Source organism: Trichosurus vulpecula, chromosome 4 (assembly GCF_011100635.1).
Source record: "Trichosurus vulpecula isolate mTriVul1 chromosome 4, mTriVul1.pri, whole genome shotgun sequence".
Classification (NCBI taxonomy): domain Eukaryota; kingdom Metazoa; phylum Chordata; class Mammalia; order Diprotodontia; family Phalangeridae; genus Trichosurus; species Trichosurus vulpecula.
This window is the reverse complement of record NC_050576.1, coordinates 166,512,673-166,535,380: the sequence shown is the minus strand read 5'-3', so window position 1 is coordinate 166,535,380 and position 22,708 is coordinate 166,512,673. Positions and strand designations below refer to the sequence as shown.

The following is a 22,708-nucleotide window of genomic DNA, read 5'->3' as shown; positions in this document are numbered from 1 at the left end:
GAATGTGAGCACCTTGAGGGCAGGGGCTGCTCTTGCTCCTCACTCAGCACAGTGCCTGGCGCATACTAAACTATGAAAAAATGCTTTTTGACTAAAGTGACTTAGCCAAAGTTACACAGCTAATACAAGGCAGAACTGGGATTCAAACCCAGAGCCCATAACTTAAAATCCAGTGTAGCAGTTAAGAGCACCAGACCCGGACTCAGGAAGACTCGAATTCAAATGTGACCTCAGATACTTACTAGGTGTGACCCTGGGCAAATTCCTCAACCCCAGTGTGCCTCAGTTTCCTCATCTCTAAAATGGGGATAATAATAGCATCTACTTCTGAAGTTTGTTGTGAGGACCAAAAGAGACAACAGTGGTAAGGTGCTTGGCACGGTGCCTGGCACGGTGCCTGGCATATAGCGTGCGCCACAGAAATGTTAGCTCTTTTATTATTGTTACCCTAATTGTTAGAAATTCCTTTATGTTAAGCCAAAAACCTGCCCCCCTGTCCCTGTCTCCCCTCACCCTCACCTCACCCCATGACCCTTCAGAATCAAACAGATCAACTTCCCTTGAAACAACATCAAACAATATTTTTTTAAAAAAAAAAGATATTGGAAGACCCTTCTCCCTCTTTCCCCCACATCTTCTCTCTCTTGGCTAAAGGTCCACAGTTCTTACAACTGTTTCTTAAACGACTCCATCTCCAGTCCTGGTCCTTCCAGTCCTGGATCTCCCTGTTCTGGTCACCTAGGACCCACCCGAGGTTGCCAGATTCTTTCTTCAGCTGTAGTCCCTAGAAATAAGGATTTCAGCTGCAGTATCTGTAGCTCAAATCCTCACCTCTCACTCCCTCTCTGACCCCCACCCCAGGCTCCCATGGCCTGGGCTCCAAATAAGAGCCCTCCCCTTCCCATGCTCCTTCAGGGGTTCTCCCAGGGGTGGCCCAGGTTTGGAGGGGGGTCAGAAAGCTGAAGCAGGAAGTGAAAAGCTGAAGAAGAGATGGTGTACCTGTGGCCTGAGGAAGTCCAGGCAAGTTCGGGAAGGGCAGTTTCTATCTCTTTTATTTTCCATCTTCTTCTTCCCTTCCCTCTCTAACCCTTTTGCTTCCGGGCGCTCACCTCTTTCTCTTTATCTGTCTGGCCTGTTGACTTACATCCTGTGATTCTCCAAGCCTCTTCACCACCCCTACCCCTCAGAAAGAACAGACACTATCCGGTCTTCTGGGGAAAGAGAAAAAATGATCATTCACATGCTCCCTTCAGTGGCTTTTGGGGGGACAATTCCCTATTATTCATAAAAACTCTGTGTTGTTGAGAGGAAGCTAGGTGGCATATAGTGATTAGGATGCTGGACTTAAAATCAGGGTGATCTAAGTTCAAAGCCAGCCTTAGACACTGACTACCTGTGTGACCCTGGACCAGTCACTTAACCTCAAAGCCTCAGTTTCCTCATTTGTAAAATGAGGATGACAATAACAATACCCACCTTACAGGTTTGTTGTGATTCTCAAAGGAGTTGCTTTGCAAAACTTAAATTGATGTGTTAGCCATTATGAGTGAGCTGTTGTTCCTCTCTTCTCTCTGCCTTCCCTTTCTCTTCCCTCCTTAGCCCCTCTCATCATGGTATAGGAGGAAAGAATTGCATTGCTGCTGGAACTTAGGAATCCCAAGTTGTGATCCAGACTCTGCCTCTACCCAGCTATGTGACCTTGGGTAAGTTAATTTTCCTGTGGACTTCAGTTTCTTCCCCTATTAAATGATAGGGTTAGACTACAATTTTTAGGTTCCATTCCAACTCTAACGTCCCAGGGGCCTCAAAAGTGTGTGGGGGGGGGCACTACTGTGGGAGCGGTGACTTTACTGTCCTTCCAATAGTCACTTAGATTCCCTAGCTTCCTTTGAAGCCCAGCTCAAGCATCCCCTTCTATGATATCCTCTGTATTTGGAAGTGGCCTTTTGATTGGCAATATAGTCCATAATTAAGTTTGGTTTTGTATCACCAGCACTTAGGACAGTGCCTAGTACAGGGTAGTTAAGGGACTGAGTAAATGCTCATTGTCTGATTGATCGAGATTGGTTAACTAGATGGTTCATTGAGTTAGATCATGGAGATTCCCTTGCTAGTGAAATTTTCCAATTTTTTTCTATCAATTTCTTTAGGTCTTGATGCTTTTTATGATGTCACAAGGATCTTGATAAAGTACAGATATCCTAGCTAGGGATATCTTTGAATCTTATCAGCCAACACTTCAGTTAGATTGTCACCCAGCTTAGAATTGGGCAGGCTGGACCAGGCAGCCCAGGGTGGAGGCAGGGCAATGATAGGCTGACAGAGCAGGTAGGAGGAAGGCCATCAAAAATAAACATTAGTCTTTCATAATATGGCTTGTGAGTAGAAAGAGGGAAAATCCAATAGACACAGTGGCCTGGAATGTAGGAAACTCTAGCCGAAGTTCATCCACTCCAACAAGGCAAGGGCTGGGGCAGGTTTGAGTTGGGCAACGGGGAGCATCTTTAAGCTCAGACATGTCACACTTGTAACAGGGAATAATGGCAGTCAAGGGCGGCAGTAAGGTGCTGTGGAAACATTTATCTAAAAAATATACACACCTATACAGTATATTTGTGAAAACCCAGAGTCCAGCAGATCAAATGTCCAGGGATCAGAGGTCCCAAGTCCAGGGCCTCTCAGTAGAGGAAGAGAGTCAGGAGGTAGGTCAGCAGAGGGGCCAGAAGCATGGGCCAGGCTTGGGGCAATAATATTCCTACCCCGGAGGTAAAGACCTGGCGGTCCCCTAGTGGCTGTGTTTTCCGGTAGTTGTCTATCATGGGCATCATTGTAGCTTCCATCTCCTCCTCCGAATTATAGTACAGGCTAGTGGAGAATTCGAAGATCTGTAAAGGAACAGAAATTTGACTTTACTATCCTTCCAATAGTCACTTAGATTTCCTAGCTTCCTTTGAAGCCCAGCTCAAGCATCCCCTTCTATGAAAAACCTTTCCTGACCCCCTCCCCAGCCTCAAGTGCCCGCCCAGGTTATCTTGTATTTATCTATTTGCTTGGCATATACACTTATATTCTCTTTCACCCAACAGAATGCAAGGTCCTTCAGGGAAGAGACTATTTTGTTTTTGTCTTTGTAATTCTACAGCCTGGGAGAGTGCCTGGCTCAGAGTTGGTGTTTCATAAATGTTTGTTGATTTATCCCACTTCAAACTTTAGAGACCTAATCTCTTTGGCTGAGGTCTTTGTATCCATTTCTTGATAACCTCTTTGACCCTAACCCTCCCCCAATTAAGATGGGTGGGAGAGATGAAAGTAAAAGTGATGGTCAACCTGGGGTGAATTGCCTTCTCCCAGTTCCTTCAGCTTGCCCCACTCAGATGGAATTCAACCCTCTCTCCTCCACCTCACCCCACCACTCTTCCTATGTGTTACATAAATAATTTCCACTGTCTTTATAGACAGGTAGTGACTACAAAGGGTCCCAGACATGACTCAATTGAGACTGTCTGGACATAACTCAGCTTTTGAGCATGGTTGCAGGAGGGGAGCTACGGTAGGAGAGTCAAGGTATGGGACATGCCGTTGCTTCTCTTGTTGAGGACTGGCTAGAGATTGTTAGCCTGACTAGAGAGTCCCCAAAATGACCATTTGGGGGCCAGCCTCCCAAGCACCCTGAACTATACTAGCTCTCAGATGACAGACTCAACCCGAATTCAGCAGAGGCCAAGTGCTGTCAGCTATAAAATCAGGGGCTTATACTTGTGGTTTGCGAAGGACCCTCCTAGCTCTAAATCCTATGGATTGTTTGTAGTGTTCTCTGACTTCTATATGTTGCAGTTTGGTTTTCCCAACTAGACTGCAAGTTCTTTGAAGGCAAGGACTATGATATGTCCCTGTGTATCCCTAAAACACATAACATAGGGCTGTGCACAGAGTAGGCACACAATGAAAGCTAATCAATTGACCAGCATGTTGATTCCATCCCTACCTTGCCTTGGGTCTCCCATTTAACCCCATAGCCCTGGAAGTCCTTGTCAAAGCCTGAAGATCCCCCAATTATTACCTGACTACTATGGAGAGGGATACGTTCATGAAACACAGTCCAGACGACCTTCTCTTCGCATTGTGGAGTAGTGAGGGAACCCCAGTATCGATAGTAACCTTTTAACTTATCAGCTTCTGGGATAAGGTCAAAAAGGCTGAATTGTTTTAGGGTGGAATCATAATCTAAGGGAGACAAAAGATTAAAGGACCTATTAGTATGAGGTTTGGGAGAGGAGTCTCTGCTTCCCCCAGAACTACCCAAACCATGTGTACAAACACACTCCCTTGTGACCTTTCCCTTCCAGTCCCGAGGACTATTTGTCTTGCCCATTACATCTCTTCCTAAGGGCAATTCTCCTCTACCATAGTCCTGCTCCTGATGACTATAGATATCTGTATGGGACAGAATTTTCAAATAATAGGAGAGACATCTTTAGGAGAAGCAAAGCGAATTTATTTTATAAACCTTGCAAGATTTGGGCACACCTCCATAAAGGAGGAGGCGAGGTAAAAGGCAACTCTGCCTTAATTTATACTCTTAATGAAAAGATTCCCGCCCACCTCTATCCTTTCTCACCATTGGCTGGGAGGCGGGCTTACAATCTAGGCGGGAAAAACTAGACAGAGGACTAGGGGACCAAGGTTGATCCGGCCTATTCAGGTTTTCCCTATCCTGAACTCAACTGCCGGGGGTGGTATCCGAAAGTCTAGGAAAAGAAATGAGGAGAAGGGTTGGGGGGCAATTCCTTCGGCCTCATTCAGTGCAGGTCATGGTGACCCTTTCCTTATTTGGTCACCGGGTCCCTACTGCTTCAGGCCCTGATTTTCTAGAAGTTTAGCTTAGTCATTACAAGGTTAAATCCCAAGCCTCTCCTATTCCCTCAGACATTCCCTATTTCAGAAATATGAGAAGAGTGTAACCCCTGTATTTTTACCCTGTGAAGTCTTCACAATTTATCCTTCCCATTCATAGAGGAGCCCTATCCCCTCTATCTCTGAGCCTCTGATTCTCAATACTCACCCTTAACCTTAACCTTTTACCTCAATCACAGATTATCAGGACCATTCTTCCTCAAAGCTCCCTTGACCAACCATTTTTTTAGCAATACAGATGGGGGCAAGGTGGCTCAAACTTCAGGGTCCTGCTCCGTGGCTTCTTCCATCTGGTTCTTTCACTTCTATCCTCCCCCTGCCCCAATACACACACACACACACACACACACACACACACACACACACACACACACATACACACACACACACACTTATCCTCCTCCAGGCTCCTTTTCCCAGCATCAATCCTGTTTCCACCCAGGTCTCTAGCTAGGGCATAGCCAGTGCTTGTCATGACTCACACTGGAATTTGACGTCGTTCAGGTTCTCTACCAGATTGACGAAGCCAGAATTGTTTTGAGGTGAAGCCTGGAAAGAGAGTCATCTTGTTTAGACAGGCTAGGGAGTGACTCTTGGATGGGTGGTGGTGGGGGAGTTGTTAAGGGGAAGAATGGGAGGAATCTTTGTGTTCAGTTTCCTAGGCTCAGTCTCAGGGCACCCCTTGTTTGACTCATGAGTGAGTGAGATGCTGCATGGTATTCTGATTTATTACCAGGAGGAAGGTCTCCCTGTTCATTCTCTGTCTTGGGCTTCTTCCACTCCATGCCTATAGGACATGGAGGGGAGAGAGCGAGAGAGAGACAGAGAGACAGACAGAGAAACATACCTAGAGGGGGACTGAATGAGAGATGGAGAGACTGAGGGAGAGGGTCTGAGGGAGGAAAAGACAGATAGAGATAGTCCTTCTCCTCTTCCTCCATTGCTGCAATTCCTAGTCCTCTGGTGGTTAGAGGGGGAGAGTAGAAAAGGGGAAAGGCAGACTCTGGCAGGTGGATAAGGATGGGAAGAGGACAGGAGAACGGAAAGGAGGTTCTAACCTTTATCAGGAATCCCAGCACAGCGATTTCATCATTGTCACTCCCACTGAGCGCTTCTGACAAACTTTGAAACTTTTCTTTGATATGGACAATGTGCAGCTGAGGCAAAAAACAGGAGAGAAAGGAATGACAATGGGCACCTCCTGTGTCTTAGGTCTCCCCCAGAGCCCTTTCCTCAGGTATTAGTGGTCTCTGATCTCTGGGCTGAGGATGATAGGATCATGGATTTAGAGGAAGCCGATAAGGAAATGGAGGCCTGGAGAGATGAAGTAAGTTATGGAATAATAAGATCATAGCTTTAGAGCTAGAAGCAACATTAGCAATATCTAATGGCAATGACTCCCTTGTTGGTGGTGGTGGCGCTGGTGATCCTCCATTTTTGAAGAGAACTAATGCCACCCTGGGATGATGCTCACCCTTATTTTAGAAATGAGGAAACTGAGGAAGCCTAGAGGAGTGAAATGATATATCCAGAGTCACACAGGTAGTGACAGGTAGCATTTGAACACAGGTCCTTGGACCCCAAATCTAGTGTTCTTTCGACTTGCCATGAGTAAGGAGGTGTAGGGAGATCAATGCAGGGAGATGAGAGGGACCACACAAGCTTGTGTGGAATGGGATGACAGGATTTTCATTATGGCTCCAAAGGGAAGATTGGAAAGGAAGTAGGGGCAAAGAGTATGCTTATAATATCTGGGTCTTAATCCTTGCTCTGCTACTAATTAACCATGTGACTCTGGGCAAGCCATTTCCCCAAATCTGGGTCTCAATTTTCTCATATATATTAAAGAAAGGGGATAGCCTTCTAAGATCACTTCCAGCTTTCATGTTTTATCATTCTATGATCTAAGCAGATCCCAGAGACCCCAGTCCCTACTCCAGATTGGGAGGGGAACAGACAAAGGAATGGGATTGTGGCTCTCCAAACCTTGGAAGGATGAACCCCTCACCTCCATGGCATAAGACTTCCCATCGACAGTGTGTTCAGAGCCCTCATCCACAAAGTCCGACCAGTGCATATGGAATGCAACTGCCTTGTAAGTGTCCTGCAGGCCACCTCCAGAGATCTTGATTGAGTCATCAAGCTCCACTTCCACTTGGTGGGACAAGAGTAGATAAAAGAAAAGGGTGAAGGTCTGTGGGGTCCTCTGGTCTCCACTACTCTAGGTGCTTCATGTACCACCTTAGAGTCATCATCCTGACCAAATTCTCTGTCCCTGCCCAGAACCTTTCCCTGTATTGTTCCCCTTCACCTGAAGAATAGATATTTCCCTTTTCCCAGATTTAGCATGAAAAGCTCACCTTAACAAATACCGATGAGACAGAACTTCCCTGGCTCACCCTACATCTGAACTCAGCAAAAGCTAAGAGCAGATTGTCACTTACCTTTTCCTACCCATTTGTAAATTTACAAACAACAGCTGCCAGAACATGGAGAACATTTACCCTCTGAATGTAAGCCAAGTGGGAACAGAGCAAATAATAATGGAGTGGTATGAGATGGAATAGAGTAGAGAAAGATGGAGCAGAGTGGAATGCAACAAGATGGAGGAGAATGGAGTAGAGTGGTATGGAGTGGAATAAAGAAAGGTGGGATAGAGTAGAGTAGAATAAGAAGGAAGAGAACATCATAGAATGGAGTAAGATGAAACGGAATGGAAGAGGATGGAGACAAATGGAGTAGAGCAAGATGGAGTGGAGAAAGATGGAGTAGAGAAAAGTAGAGGGGACTGGAGAAAGATAGACAAGAGTGAGGTGGAATAAGAAAGAAAAGAATGTGGTGGAATAGAGTCGATTGGAATGGAATGAAACAGGATAGAGGAGAAATGGAGTAGAGTGAGATGGCATGGAATCAAGAAAGATGGAGTAGAGTAGAGTGTAACAAGAAGAAATAGAATGTGGTGATGTAGCCTTGAGCAAGTTGAAATGGGACAGAATAAGATGGAGGAGAGCAGAGTAGTAAGAAGAGGAGTAGAAGAGGACACGGTGGAAGCTACCTGTTCCTTTTTCCTCCCTCCCTTTCCAGATAGTTCCCAAGTCCCAAGAGACGCTGACCTTGTTGGAGGAGACAAAAGAGTAATGCTATTCCTCTGGCCCTTCCCCATAACACTGAGAAAAGACTGACCTGTGTGCCCATTGTTTCTGATGATCCTTGACTTCTTCTCGTCATAGTTGGTGAATGTGAAAGGGACCAGTGAAGAGTTTAGAATGGTTTTTTCAGTGATAATGTTAATCGGGGATTGTCGACTGCCATGGCAGTACCCAGGCCAGTTGCTTGGTTCTGAAGGATTAGAAAGGAGACAAGGAAAGGTGGGGAAGGAGAGACTGGTATCAGATCTCAGTTACAGGAAAGGAGTTTGAGGTGGGGGAAGATTCCTTGTTGATGAGTATATCTTGTGTGATCCTATCTTTCACTTATAGGAGCCAGTACTGTGGCTTTTCACTGGCTTACCTCCATGCTGCAAACGTGCTTCTTTCTCATCCTTCTCTAATAGAATTCTATATTTTCTTCAAGATGTGGTTCAAGTACCACTTTCTACACAAATCTTTCCAGATACCCCCAGTTCCTAGTACCTTCTATCCCTAAACCCTGCATGGTGTCCCAGAAATCTAAGTGAATCTATAAGCTATAAGATTAGCATTGCACTAAGACTTTTGGAAAACCCTGTATACATACACATTGTCTCCTGACTGGAATGTAAGCTCCTTGAAGGCAGGTAACTGTTTCATTTTTTTTTCATTATATACCCAGCACTAAGCAGAGTTTCTGGCACCAAATTGATATTTACCATATGTTTACTGATTGATCAATTAATTAATGTAAAACTAAGCCCATAATAGCTGCTACATAGATGGGAATGTTATTTACCTGTTGGATTAGTCTCCCAAGACTCCCACCTACCCTTTCTCCTATAAAATAGAGTTAGCTGGACCTGGACCTGCTGGGCTACTGAGTGAGAAGAAAGAATGAGATTAAAGCATCACAGAAATTGTCTAGTTCAAATCCCTCATCTTACAGAGGAGAAAAAGGAGGTCTGGAGAGGGGAAGTTATTGGTCTTCCACACAGCTAGAGGATACCCAAAGTGGGATGAGGACTCAGGGCTCCTGATTCCACTACCAGGGTACTAAACTACCTTAAATAGTGGCTGTGTACTTTGACAAGTGGGTTGTGATGATAACCTCATTACATCCCTTCCATGAATGACAGTATTAATTACATTCTCCCCTATCATTTTAATCCTCTTCAGATTTTAGAACAGTGACCTCGGAGGGACTGGAGGGGTCTGTGTTTTGGGACTGGGGAAGGATGGCCTAGGTTATCCAGGTTGTTCTGTAAGATGAGGTATTTGTATAATCATGAGACCAAGAAGCTTAGCCATGGAGAAGAATTAAGAAAATGCACCTCTCTCTGCCCTTTGCATAGGTGGGGGACTACAGATGTAGAATACAGGATACATGGTCAGACTTGATTGATAGGTCTGTTGGTTTTACTAAACTGTTTTTCTTTCTTTTTTGGCAGAGGGTCTTTGTTATAAGGGATGTTTGACTGAGCAGGTGCTGATATATTCAGAAATGGAAACGTTTTAAAATGAGATACCAATACATTTTATTTTTTTCTACAAGATGAGACTGGAAGATCCCTAAAATCCTTTACAAATTAGATATTCTGTGAATCTGTGATTCTGCTTGACTTCCCTCTACTCCCACCCCTCCACCTCTCCCTAGGCCTAGCCCTAGCTATGTTTTTGACACTCATAACCAGAGTTGGAGGAGGCGGGGAAGGGGGAAAAGGAGGGAGGAAAAGTCCTCAGTGGAATACAGTCAACTCTCAATTCTCTGTTTGAAACAGTGGAGAAGCCTCAAACTGCTTTCTGCTTGGTTTTTATAGTTTCTCACTGGCTATTTTTGTTATCTTGTCCTTGCTTTGTTTTTATTTTAGCAGCTTTATCTCTTGGAAGAGAGAAAAGCCAGACATTATTTGACTGATTCGGAAAAGTCTCCGTTCTCTGAGAACCCCCTGAGTGGTTGTAGGAGGAGGAGTAGAATCAAAAGCATGCTGAGAGGGATGGGAGAAAGGAACCATGAATCAGATATTGGTCGGAGGTTACTTACAGAGAGCCACTCATCCAAAGATTTGAGAAGTGATGCTTTCTAAAAGACGGTAGCTAGCATTTACATAACATTTGAAGATTTGCAAAGCATTTCACAAATATCTCATTTGATTCTCTGGGACATAGGTGCTAGTGTTCACATCCGCATTTTGCAGATGAGAAAATGGAGGCAGACAGAAGTGAAATGACTGCCTCAGTGGCTCTGACCCTGGTTAGCCGTGTTGGATTTTTGAAGGGTAGATGGGCTACCTGGGTTGGGAAGGAGAGATGGATTCAGAAGTCCCCAACTTACCTAAACATGTTATTTTAGCAGCCTGAGATGGATAGCACCAGTGAGACTCTGGGAAAGAAAAGGGACACAGTGTCAGTTAGAGGGAGGGAGTGCGTACAGGTGGGGTGGAGTGGTTGTGGGGAGAATGGAAAGTCTTTGATGCTACTGAACTCCCATGGCCCTTTTCCTGCATCTCTAATTGCTGCCCCTTTGAATCCTTTGCTGGCTCTTTATTTTCCTCTCATCCGTTAAGTGCAAATGTCCACCAAAGTTCTGTCCTTGACCTTCCTCCTCCCTCACTGTATGGTCTCCGTTTGTGATCACAATCATTCTTATATCTTCGCTTATCTATAACCCATATGCAAATGATGCCCCAAACTGTGTCTCCTTAGGACTCCATTCCATAGCTCCAGTTGCCGTCCTGGGTATTTCCAGCTAGATTCCTACTGAAATCTCAAACTCTTTATATCCAGAACAAAACTTAACATCTTCTCCTCCAAACTTTCCCCTCCTCTAAACTTTATTTTCTGTTGATGACATCACCATCAGGCTAGCAATCTCAGAGGGATCTCTCCCCCTCCCTGTTCTCTTTCAGCCCTGTCCCTCTTTCACATCCAGTCAGCTTTCAATTTCACCTATATAATATTTCTACCCTCCAAGTCCCACTCCTATAACCATAGTCCAGCTCCTTAACTCTCTTTTTTTTTGAAGGGGGGAAGGCAGGGCAATTGGGGTTAAGTGACTTGCCCAAGGTCACACAGCTAGTAAGTATGTCAAGTGTCTGAGGCTGGATTTGAACTCAGGTCCTCCTGACTCCAGGGCCGGTGCTCTAGCTGCCCCCCCCAACTCTTCTTTCCCAGACTATTGTAATAGCCTTCTAGTTGATCTTTCTGTCTCTGTTTTCAAATTCACTACTTGTCCAGCTCCTAGAGTCCTTTATCCACTGTCCTGATCACAAAAATTTTCTACTCAAAAAACTTTCATTGATTTCCTCTTATCATTTACACAATGAAACATACACTTCCAGTACTGAGATTCTTGCTCCAATTTACCTTCCATTCTAACCTTGTATTCTTCACATACTGTACACCCAGAGAAAGCAGAGTATCCTCCACCCCTGTTCTATTCCTGTCCTCTCCAGGTTCTGCGCCTTTTGCTCGCTCACATCATTTGATCACCCCCAATTCTTGAAATGTATCTCCTCTTCCCTATTCTCCTTCCCCTTCCCACCATGGAAACTTCTCTCTGCAAGGCCCAACTCAGATAGCACCTCCTACTACAGAATGCCTTTTCCGAACCCCTCCTCCCTGCTTTGGTTGTAAACCCCTTGAGAATAGGGTCTGTATCATAAGTTATCTTTGTATTGACAGTAACGTTAGTTACTTAATGTGTGTGGAATTTAAGTTAGAGTGGTAAATGATAAGGGGCTGCCCTTTCCCTCTGAGATTAGGATCGAATTTGATCAGCTAGGAGGAAGATGGATACATTGCCTGATGCCGGGAAGAATGCAGGTTGGGGCAGGATGTTGTGGGGGTAGAAATAGAGATTTCCAGTCTCCTGAGAACTCTCCTACCCCAGTGCACTGATGGATATATGCAGAGATGCATGGATAGACCTTTATGGACCAGCCCCCTGGGTGCTGTCCCTCAGCAACCAGAGGGCAAAGGAGGGAAGAGAAACGGAACAGATTCTGGCAAATGTCCTATCATCTCTCCCTGTCTCCCCCCATCCTAAATATATATATTTGCTGCATATTAAAGACCTTCAGATCATGTGAGCCTCCCACCCCACCCCCCATCCACCAGCCAAGTCCTCTAGAACATTCAATTCTGTCTTTCTTTTTGCCATCAGGCTTGCTCTGCTAAGGAGGATTAACTGTGCCGGGGCCTCCCCCTTCCTTAACAATCAGATTTGCTGGCTCAGCCATGTGAGTTTATTTGAGATGATGGAAAGCTAACACAAGTCCCTTGAGCTGCTCCCCACTCCCTTCTCCCCCCTCCCCACTGTGTTATTAAAGTAAATTCTTGGCCAAACTCTCCTCTCTATGGTGCCAAGTCAACTCTCACCTCTTACCCTCCCCAGGGCTGCTCCTTCATTCTACGAACCCTCCCAGCTCTGTGTCTATGATCCTGACAAATTTATGCACCTATGAATCACTGGGAGTGGGGAGAAAATTGGGCTGTTCCAGAAATCAGGGACTTCTATTAAAAAACTATCCTGTACCTTTTTGGGGGGCCTGGGCCTGAGCTGTCTCCAGCTTCATGTCTCTCTCTACCTCAGTAAAGACTGAGAAGAGGGTGTTAGATGCTCATGTGGCAAGGTCATGGGAAGATGATTTCACGTAACATGACCTTGAGTCTGGGTTGGTGTCTCTATTGCAAAGTCAGGAGGACCATTTCTTCTGGAAACCAGAAGGGATGGAGGATGGGGAATGCATGGGACAGAGAAGGTCCTCTGGACCCCTAAGAGCAATGCATCCGTCCAAGGCAGCAGAAAGAGCGCCAAAGAGGAAGAGCCTTGGCTCATGGTGGTGGTACATGATGGATCAGACTACTACTTGGACACTAGGATACCTGGTATAGCCAGGGAAGGGAGAGGTTAGCTCAGTGGTGTAGGCTGGAAGTCTCAGCCTCACTCAGGTCATGGTGGTTGTAGAAGTGACATTAAGGAAGGTTGCTCTCCCCAAATCTGACTGAGCCTCTTCCCAGGAAACTGAGTCATAGGATTCAGATCTTTGGGGACTTCTCTTCAACTCCATGCCTGGAAAAGGCACGGGGTTGGTCATGTGTTCTATCATCCCTTGGGGGTAGTACATTCTGGTAGGGAGCTGGGACTCAGAGACTTTTTGGGATTCCTCAATGCACGTGGAGCACACTGCTGATGCTAGAGCCCTACTCCTCCCCAGAGGGTCTTTCTCACCTTGTCCACACGGCAGTCTCTTTTTTCCCACCTTCACCCCCTCCCCCAATGGCATATATCCCAATAGTCTACTTCGGGAAAGGAAACAGCTGTGAAAACTTTTCCACATCTATCCTGCAAACAGATGTTTTCTCCTTTGCCTATTGTCAGCTGAGCATAGAATCACGGATTACGATTTAGTATTGGAAGGTGTCTTAGAAGACATTTAGTTCAATCCCTTCATCTTAGAAGTGAGGAAACTGAGGCCCAGAGGAATAAAGTGGCAGCAACAAGATTCAAAACCAGAGTCTCTAACTCCAAATCCTTCACCTTTTTTGCTTAACCATTTTTCTTTATTACAAGAGACTATTCAGTAGTGGTTATGGGATACAGTGGGAAACTATTGTGGTATAGAAACAAAGGGAGTCAATAAAACAGTAAATAGGAAAAAAGAAAAGCAAAAAAGTGGGGCTCTCAGCCCTCCTCTTCCAAGGCAGCCAGACTGCTCATGGTTAGGGAAGAGCTGGGAGCTACACATCACTTCCCATCCCTGGGAAAAGCGCCGTCACTCGGAATTTGCTCTCCCCAGACTCCCCTGATCTCTAGCCATGACCTCTGCTCTGTTCTCAATCTTATTGACTTTTGAACTGTTGTATGCTTTTACCTACTCATCTGAAAAGGAAGTGAACCAGGGGAACAATAGTGTTGAAAGAAGCCAGGACCTTGAGTGTGGGGTGTGTAGTGAAGGGTGTGTGGAGAATGACAGAGAATAGTTAAGGTACTAGTAGTTGGTGACAGCAGACAAATCCGAGTCTCCGATCAAGGACAACAGTGCTCTAGGCTTCAAGGGGCACCAGCTTAGTCTCTCTAATGTTGTGCTGTCTCTGAACCCCAACCTTACCCAAATCCCTCCCTCATGAGAAACATTCAAGCCCAATTAGAGAGAGGGTTGCTAGCATTCTATTCCTTGCCCCTAGGTCTTTGTCCATCTGCCCCAAGAAGGGATGAGGTCAGAAGTGTGGGGGTATTTGTACCCTCTCTTCATTCCAGCCCCACTCCAGAGGCTCTGCGTCCCACTCAGCTCACACAGCATGTCTCACATGCTGATTGACAGCAGAGTAAAGAAGTGCCCCTGTGGACCTTGCCCATCAACTCCTCCCCACCTCCATTCCTCCCCCAGGGTTCCTGAACTCCAGCTCAGCAAATCCCATGTTTCTGAGCAAAGTCTCAGCTTCTCTTGGACAGGGGCTGGACGTGGAATAGAATATGAGCCCCATCTCTAGATCCATTCTTTTCTTTCCCCATAAACCAACATTGGGAGGGGAACAATTTGGCCTCTTTCCAGGCTTCAGCATCTTCTCTCCACAAATTGAGTTTATTAGGAGGAAGGCCCCTGATTGCCTCTCCAAATGGCCATGAGACTTTTGAAGGAGAAGTATGAATGAAAAGGGAATAACACCAAAAACAGCCGTGCAGATATCCGACCTGAACCCTGAAGCTCTGGAGGTAGTGGAAAGTGGTAGCCTTGTTGGTGAGTTGTTGACAGGAGAGATTAGATATATTTGGGAGAGAAGAGAAGTGTTTGGATTGTAAGAATCTAACTCAGGGTTCTCTGAGATGTAGGCAAAAGTTCTATCTCATGTATGAGTATGTGTGGATGTGGGGATGTGTGTATTGTGGGGCTGAGGGGAAGGATGGGGAAAAGGAGAAAAGGAGTGGGAAAGAGGCCATCCTACAGTCCTTGTATAAATGAATTTTCATCTTCACTGCCCCAACCCATAAGGAAGAGAGGACAGAGAGTTGCTAGATCTAAGGTTGATGCCTAACCCAATACCAGCTGCCCTCCCAGGTATACTAGTCCTGTTCCTCTCAGTCCTTATTCTCTCTCCACCCTTGTCCTACACCCCACCACCCACATAGGTCTCCCCAGGCCCACACATCCTCTGGCAGGGCACTAATAGGAAGAATGAGTGGGGGTGAGAGGAGCTGCTAGTTCAGTGATACCACTAGCATCTAACCACTAAACAACTAGGAGAAAGACCCTCCCCGCCCCCATACCCAATCTCCATTCCATTTACCAGGAGAGAGAGATGGAGAACTACAGGTGTGGAAACCTTATTGAAAGGTTTAGGGGAAAATCATATAAAGGGAGACGGCTCCGGTGAGGTAAAAAGTGCCAGTACTGATTCCCTTTTTACAAATGAAGTAACTGAGGTTCGGAAACTTGTCCAAGGTCACAGAACTAGTCATTGTCAAAGGCGGCACACTTAATTCTGCTATCTCCAGTTGTGGTGTTCTTTCCATTATAGATCGCTGCCTGGGAACCTCATCCTTCCCGGAAGGACTATTGGGGAGGGAGTTGGAGAAGGTAAGAGCTGCCTGCAGGTGAAAGAGGGAGTGAGACCTGTTTTTCCTTAAGTTTTCTCTTCAGGAGAAACGTGTGCGGTGAGGTAAGAGAGGGGAGATGGTGTCCGACAGGGGCCGACTCAGGGCACGCGATAATACCCTTTCCAGGCCCCCCAGCTGTGTGGATCCTGGCTTCTTATCAAATATTAACACCCTCCCCCTCAACCTGATAATTAAGAACCTTGCCTCGCTATTAATCTTTAAACGAAAATCACTCCGGCTGGACAGACCGGCTGAGCCAGGACCTCTGAGTTCCTGGGACCGCACCTCCCCACCCCCCTTCCCAGAGAAGCTCGCTAGCTGGCACAGTAGGGAGCGGAGCTCAGCTGTCCTTCAGGAGACACCCCTCCCCCCAATAGGAGAGCCCCAGGTCAGTACCGGGAGGGTCACATTGCCATTTGAACCCGCAAACCAACCGTGGAGGGTCCACTCTTTGCCTCCACGAGACCCGTCAGACCAACCTCATATCCTAGAGACCCTGACGCACCCAGGGGAATAGTAGCATCGAGACCCAACACGAACTCTACGCGTATCAGCAGACCCCGGGAGAAGCAGGGTTGCAGGGATAACAAGCAAGGTTAGGGAGAGCTGCAAAGGCGCGAGGGCTGGCTGCCTGGGACTCAAGAAACTTGCTTTCTCCTTCGGCTGTTTTCTCTCTGCGCCGGTCTGGTCTCACCGTTTTTCTCCGTATCTCTGTCTTGATCTCTCTGTTTCTGTCAGTCACTGTCTCTCCGTCCTTTTCTCCGTCAGTCTCTATTTCTGCCTGATTTTCCCACTGTCTCTTTTTTCTGTGCCTCTGTCTCCATCTTTCCTCTTTTCCTTTGCCTCCAACTTTGTTTCTATCTACATCTTTTTTTTGTTGTTCTCTCTCTCTCTCTCTCTCTGTCTCTCTCTGTGTCTGTGTCTCTGTCTCTCCCCTCCCCTCCGTCTCAAGCTTTGTTTTTTCTCAGTCTTTTTCTCTGTTATTTGTTTTTGTCTGTCATTTCTGTCTAGGTCTATTTCTTTTTATCTATTCTTGTGTCTTTGTCTCTTTATATCCGTTTCTGTCTCTTTCCATTTTCTCAGTATCTCTCTCCTCCAATATATTCTCTCCAGTATATTTCTTTTCTGTCCCTAACTGTATGTTGTTTTCTGTCCCAATTTTCTTTGCCTATGTCTATCTCCTCCCTTGAAGTTTCTCCCCTTTCTCTCTTCCTCTATCTCCACCTGTTGTTTTCTGTTTTTTTCTCTTTATCTGACTGCCTATTTCTATCTCCATCTTTTGTCTTTCGGTATCTATCTTTCTACTTTCTATCTCTCTATATGTCTCCCTTTATTCTCACCCCTCCTGTGCTCCCGAGCCAGTGGATTCTTCTTACCCACCTACCCAGCTGACACGGCAAGGGATTCTGTCCCCGGAATAGATCCAGAGCGGAGGATGGGGACCCAGACGGAGGTGGGGGTGGGGGGCTGGAAGGCTAAATCACCTGGGGCCACTGGCTGGGCCAACGTGAGGGCCAGCAGCATTAGGAACGAGATCATCTTCTGTTACTCAGCTGTCGGTCCGTTTGTCTGTCTGTCCGCTTGGCCACGTATCTGGCCAAGAGTGAGCCGCGGTCTGTCCTGCGGTCATGTTTCTGTCCCAGGGTTTTTATAGAGGAACACCGATCCTGGGCCGGATAGCCATGAGAGCTGGACCCCGTAGCCAGGCTCCTCCCCCCTGCTCTCTTCTTCCCTCCCCTCCCCACCCCTCCTGGAATCCTTCCCTTCCTTTCCTCTATTTTCTACCCCCTCCTCAGTTCTTCTCCTTCCCTCCTCTTCATCCCCCTCCCCTCCCCTCTTCTCTCTTCCATCCTTCCTCGTTTGTTCCCCCTCTCCCTATCTCCACTCCTCTTTCATTGCTCCCACTCTTTCTCCTCTTCCTCCCCTCTCTTCCTTTGCTCTTCTTCATTTCAGTCAACCATCCAGTCAATACACATTTTTAAGAGCTTATTAAGTGCCAGGCACTGTGCTGGGCGCAGGGATAAAAAGAATGGCAAAAGAAAGATCCTGCCCTTCTGGAGCTCATGATCTTTTCCCTCTCTCTTCCTTTTCTTCTCCTACACAAATTCTCATTAATCTTTGCCTCCCCCATCTCCGCCCTGGTCACTGTCTCTGATGGATGCATATTGGAGAGGCATGAAGGGTCTGACTGGGGGTGCCCTGCCTTCTTCGGGGCAGAGGAGGGAGGAGGATGGGAGGGAGAGCTTAGGGACAGGTCCTGAAAGGCCATTTGACTTTCCCGTTAATGAATTCCGAACTGCTCAGCTCCTAGAGGGTCCGGGTATAATTGGACCTGGGAGCAGTGTATCCTGGCGGGAAGGATACACAGCCAGTCTACAAACAGTCCTTTATCAACTACCTCTTCCTGATCATTCTGTTCCTGGTCTCTCTCGCTGGAAAGAAGAGGGTGGAGTGGAGCTCAAATTCACACCTGGGATCCAGGTCTTCAGAGCTACATAACAAAACCCCTTTTAAAAGGTCCCAGAATACTGAGAATTTCTGGTTCTTCTTCATCCACAACTCCCCATCCCCATCCTATCCGATGCCATCTACCTAGACCCTAGCGCTGACCATTAGGCTTCTACATCGCCTCCAAAGCAGAGGAAGTCTACTCAAGCTTAAGACTTCGACAGTGGACCCGAAGGCCCCTGGAATAAAGATCTTGCCCTCCTCCTTCTCTTTCTCTCCTTCTCCTCCTCACCGGAGAGACTTAGGGGTCAGGACTTGGTGTTTCCCCATTTCAGTCTTTGGAACTATGTCCTAGGTTGGATGTAGCATGGAGAGCAAACTACCCATAGTGACTGGTCCGAGGGAAGGGACAGCAGGAGAGGAACACTGAATGGACTTCCAGGTGTAGGAGCTGGGTATTTGTCCCTAAACTTTGATCTCAATCCTTTATTTTTTTCTCTCCAATCTCTTTACCTGTCCTTGTCTCTGTTTCAGTTTCTGCTTCAATCTCTTTGTCTGTCTCTGCCTGCTTCTATCCCAGCTTCTGTCTCAGTGTCTTTTTCTCTGTTTCTGACTCAGTATCAGTCTATATATGCTTTTTAAAATTTAATTCTTAAAATGTATTTATTTTTAGTTTTCAACATTCACTTTTATAAGATTTTGAATTCTAAATTTTTCCCCCTTCCCTTTCCTCTCCCTTCCCCAAGATGGCCATGCAATCTGATATAGGCTAAAGATGTATAATCATATTAAAGTCATGTCGTGAAAAAAGAACAAAAAGGAAAAACCATGAGAAGGAAAGAAAAAAGAGAGAAAATAGTCGGCTTCGATCTGCATTCAGACTCCATAGTTCTTTCTCTGGATGTGGATAAGTGTTTTTCATCATGAGTCTTTTAGAATTGTCTTAGATCATTACACTGCTGAGAAGAGCTAGGTCTATCAAAGTTGGTCATTGACCAATTTTGCTGTTACTGTGTACAATGTTCTCTTGGCTCTGCTCATTTCACTCAACATCAGTTCATATAAGTCTTTCCAGGTTTTTCTGAAGTCGGCTTGCTCATCATTTCTTCTAGAACAGCAGTATTCCATTACATTCATATACCACAACTTGTTCAGTCATTCCCCAACTGATGGGCAGCCCCTCAATTTCCAATTCTTTGCCACCACGAAAAGAGCTGCTATAAATATTTTTGTACATGTGGGTCCTTTTCACTTTTTTATGATCTCTTTGGGATATAGTCAGCCTGTATATCTTACTCTGTGTCTGAATCTCTGTCTTTACCTTGCTATCTCTGTCACTCAGTTTTAGATTCCAGCTCTATCAGCAACAGCCTCAGATCTGAAGTTTTCCATCGGACAGATGATAAGGGCATTCCTTGAAAACCAGGCAAAGCTGCCTTTCCTTTCCACCATCTAAGGCCTCCTAATTTCTGGGTGGGAGATATGAGGTCAAGAATGTTGAGAACAAAGGATGCTTCTGAGACTAACAGGAGTAGGGCCGAATCAGAACTTCCATCCCTGGGAGACCATGTGAAGAAGGGAAATTTAAATGGGGGATCAGAAGCAGCTGGAGAAGTTCTTGGGAGGTTTCTTCCCGCCTTCCTAATCTCTCCAAAATCACTATCCTCCAGGATCCCCCTAGGTCCCTCTCCCCAGAGACCCTATGGGTGATGAGAACAGTGTGGGAATCAAGGAGATCTTTAGACAAAGGAAGAGGACCAAAGGAAGAGTGAAGCTTGTGGAAGAGGGGAGGAGGCAACCGGGGGGGGGGGGTGGGGGTATCAGATTTTTTTTCCCTCAAATCTCAAGAGACGCCATCTCCTATATGCTAAATGCACTTACTGACATGATTTTGTCAGGAGCGGGGCCGCTAGCATCTGGAACCCTCTAGTGCTGGACAGAGACTGCATGTGCAATTCTTTCTTACCCTCCCCACACCCAAAATAGTCACTTTTACTGGATCCAAAGTCTACTTGTCTGGGAGAAGGAGGGGCAGGGAGGGGTGGGTGAGTCTGTGAGGGGAGAATTTGGCAGTCCAGACATACTTAGTACAACCCAGGGCCTTGCCAGGTAAGCTTTGGACAATCTCACCCCACCACCTAACCCTCGGAAGATACCCATTTGCTAACAGCCCTCTACAATCCTGGCATAGAAACCTTCCCCACCCCTTCTAAGCCTGAGAAGTGAGCTTCTTTGAACCATATGGGCAGGGTGGGGGAATCTAACTTATTGAATTGTTCCCTCTACCCTTAACAATGCAGACTGGAACTCCTGGCAGAGATAACTCTTTCCACAGATACAGACCGTCCTTGGTCCAAGGATACCCTTCCCCCACCCCAGCACCACTCCACAAACACACGAACCACGAACACATGCGCACATAAATAGCCCTTACACTCCAGTAACCCCTGGCCCAGGATCACACAACTCTATGGAGTCGCTTTCATCCTCCCAGACGTGTTGAAGAAGGATCATCTATACCAGTTCCCCACCCTACCGCTGTTCCACATCCCCCTTCACTTCTGGTTTTTCTGACCCCACCAAGCCCAAAGCCACTGGGGTTATTTATGATCCTGTAACTAGCCAGACTCAGAAGGCTGGCTTTGGAGTTAGAGCACCTAGATTCAGATTTCAGCTCTGCCATTTACTACCTCTGTGATCTTGGGGAAATCACACCAACTCCATGAGCCTCAGCTTCCTCATCTCTAAGGTGAGGGGGATTATGCTAAACGACATAAGGTTCCTCCCTGCTCTAAATCTTAGATCATATGTTTCTCTGTGTTCCTTCCCGCCAAGAGGACCTTGGTGGGGGTGGGGAGAGGAGAGAGGAAGAACAGAGAGAGGCGGGGTCTCAAAGCTAACCACTTCTGCTCTCTTCCCAGTGAGCTTGAGAGGATGCTCCTCAGGGGAGCTTCTGCTGCTAAGCTGGGTGACAGCTGAAACACACCAGATCAAAAAGGAGCCACAGACGTAGCTTGAAGAGAAAGAAAAGAAATTTCTAGTCTTTAAGACTGCAATTTAGAACTCAAGTGACTGCTGAACAAACTCCTTCATTAAGTTCCATGTTGTTGAAGAGGAATTTGCACATATACAAGCATTCAAAAGTCTCTCTCATGAAAACAAGCCACTGGCTTTATCAACAAGGCCAAGAATGATGAATTGGTCTATTTTTAATGCACCATTTTGACTAGTGGCCCTTTGTTCTTTTATATGGGCGCATTAAATCCACCATATGGGCAGGCATTAAAATTTGGGACAATAAAAGAAATCTGATCTTGAATAAGTAGCTTCCTATCTTCTATCTCTGATATATGCCCACAGATTATTCCATTGTTCATCAGTGATCTTCAAGTATTGTTCCCTGAACTCATGTAGAAAAACAGCGGACCCCTCTCTGGGTCTCAGTTTCCTACAGTTCAACCTTTCCATTGGTAAAGGATTAGTAACATTCCTTAGAAGAATATGGCTGATCTAGTTAACCCTTCTATTTTCTTGGAGAAATTAAGCAACTTGTTTAATTTCCTACAGATAGAAAGCAGCAATGCTAGATTTATCCGGTTCTAAATTCTGTGCTCTTCCTATCAGGTAGCTGCATGCTGATGTGTCAGTCCAGTGGGTGGGCACCCTGCAGGGACTTGCATATTTTTTGGCATTGATTATATCCACACCCAATTGGTTTCTCCTTAGTTGTCGATTGAAATTTTCGAAATTTTCATGTGTAGCAGAGTAAGGCTTTGTGAACTGTCATTTGTGAACCACCACTTCCACTTCACCATCTCTTTCCTGTCTGCTGAGATGGTGTGATAGGATTTTTCACATTTCTCTCTACTCACAACATGGAATAGGTCCAGGTCCCTCCCCTTCTCCTGCACCATGGAGAGTCGTTGCTGTTCCTTAGTTGTATCCAACTCGTTGTGACCTCCATTTGGGGTTTTCTTGGCAGAGATACTGGAGTAGTTTGCCATGTCCTTTTCCAGCTCATTTTACAGATGGGGAAACTGAGGCCAACAAGGTTAAGTGACTTACCCAAAGTTACATAGTTAGTAAGTGTCTGAGGTCAGATTTGAACTCAGATCTTCCTGATTCCAGGCCCAGTACTCTATCCGCTGTGCCACCTAGCTGCCCCTGTACACCATGTATTAGCTTTCCCTAAAAGGGGGCAAGGGGCACAGTGGATAGAGTGCTTGGCCTGAAGACTGATTTCAAATCTGACCTCAGATACTTCCTAGCTGTGTGACCCTGGGCAAGTCACTTAGCCCTGTTTGCTTCAGTTTCCTCATCTCTAAAATGAGCTGGAGAAAGAAAAGGCAAACCACTCCAGTATCTTTGACAAGAAAACCCCAAATGGAATCAGGAAGACTTGGACACAACTGAAAATGATTTAGCGACAACAACAATCTATCTAGTAGTAGTGTTGCTGAGTCAAAGGGCACGCTGAAAATGATTTAGCGACAACAACAATCTAGGAGTAGTGTTGCTGAGTCAAAGGGCACGCACGCACAGTTTAATACCTTTTTGGGGCGCAGCTGTGTAACTGAACAACAACAACAAAAAGGAGGCAAAGCTTCGCCCCGCCCCA

At 46.1% G+C, this 22,708-nt stretch overlaps 1 protein-coding gene across 1 annotated transcript; it reads right to left on the bottom strand.

Annotated features, from left to right (window-relative positions):
- Nucleotides 1-2,560: 2,560 nt before the first annotated feature.
- CA4 (carbonic anhydrase 4) lies at nucleotides 2,561-17,290 on the bottom strand. Its single transcript, XM_036756702.1, has 8 exons — nucleotides 17,127-17,290; nucleotides 10,378-10,425; nucleotides 8,098-8,253; nucleotides 6,923-7,068; nucleotides 5,973-6,071; nucleotides 5,397-5,463; nucleotides 4,061-4,224; nucleotides 2,561-2,885 (listed from the first exon to the last, which is right to left on the bottom strand). The coding sequence occupies exons 1-8, from the start codon at nucleotides 17,179-17,181 to the stop codon at nucleotides 2,679-2,681; spliced, it is 942 nt and encodes a 313-aa protein (XP_036612597.1). The 5' UTR covers nucleotides 17,182-17,290; the 3' UTR covers nucleotides 2,561-2,678.
- Nucleotides 17,291-22,708: the final 5,418 nt, after the last annotated feature.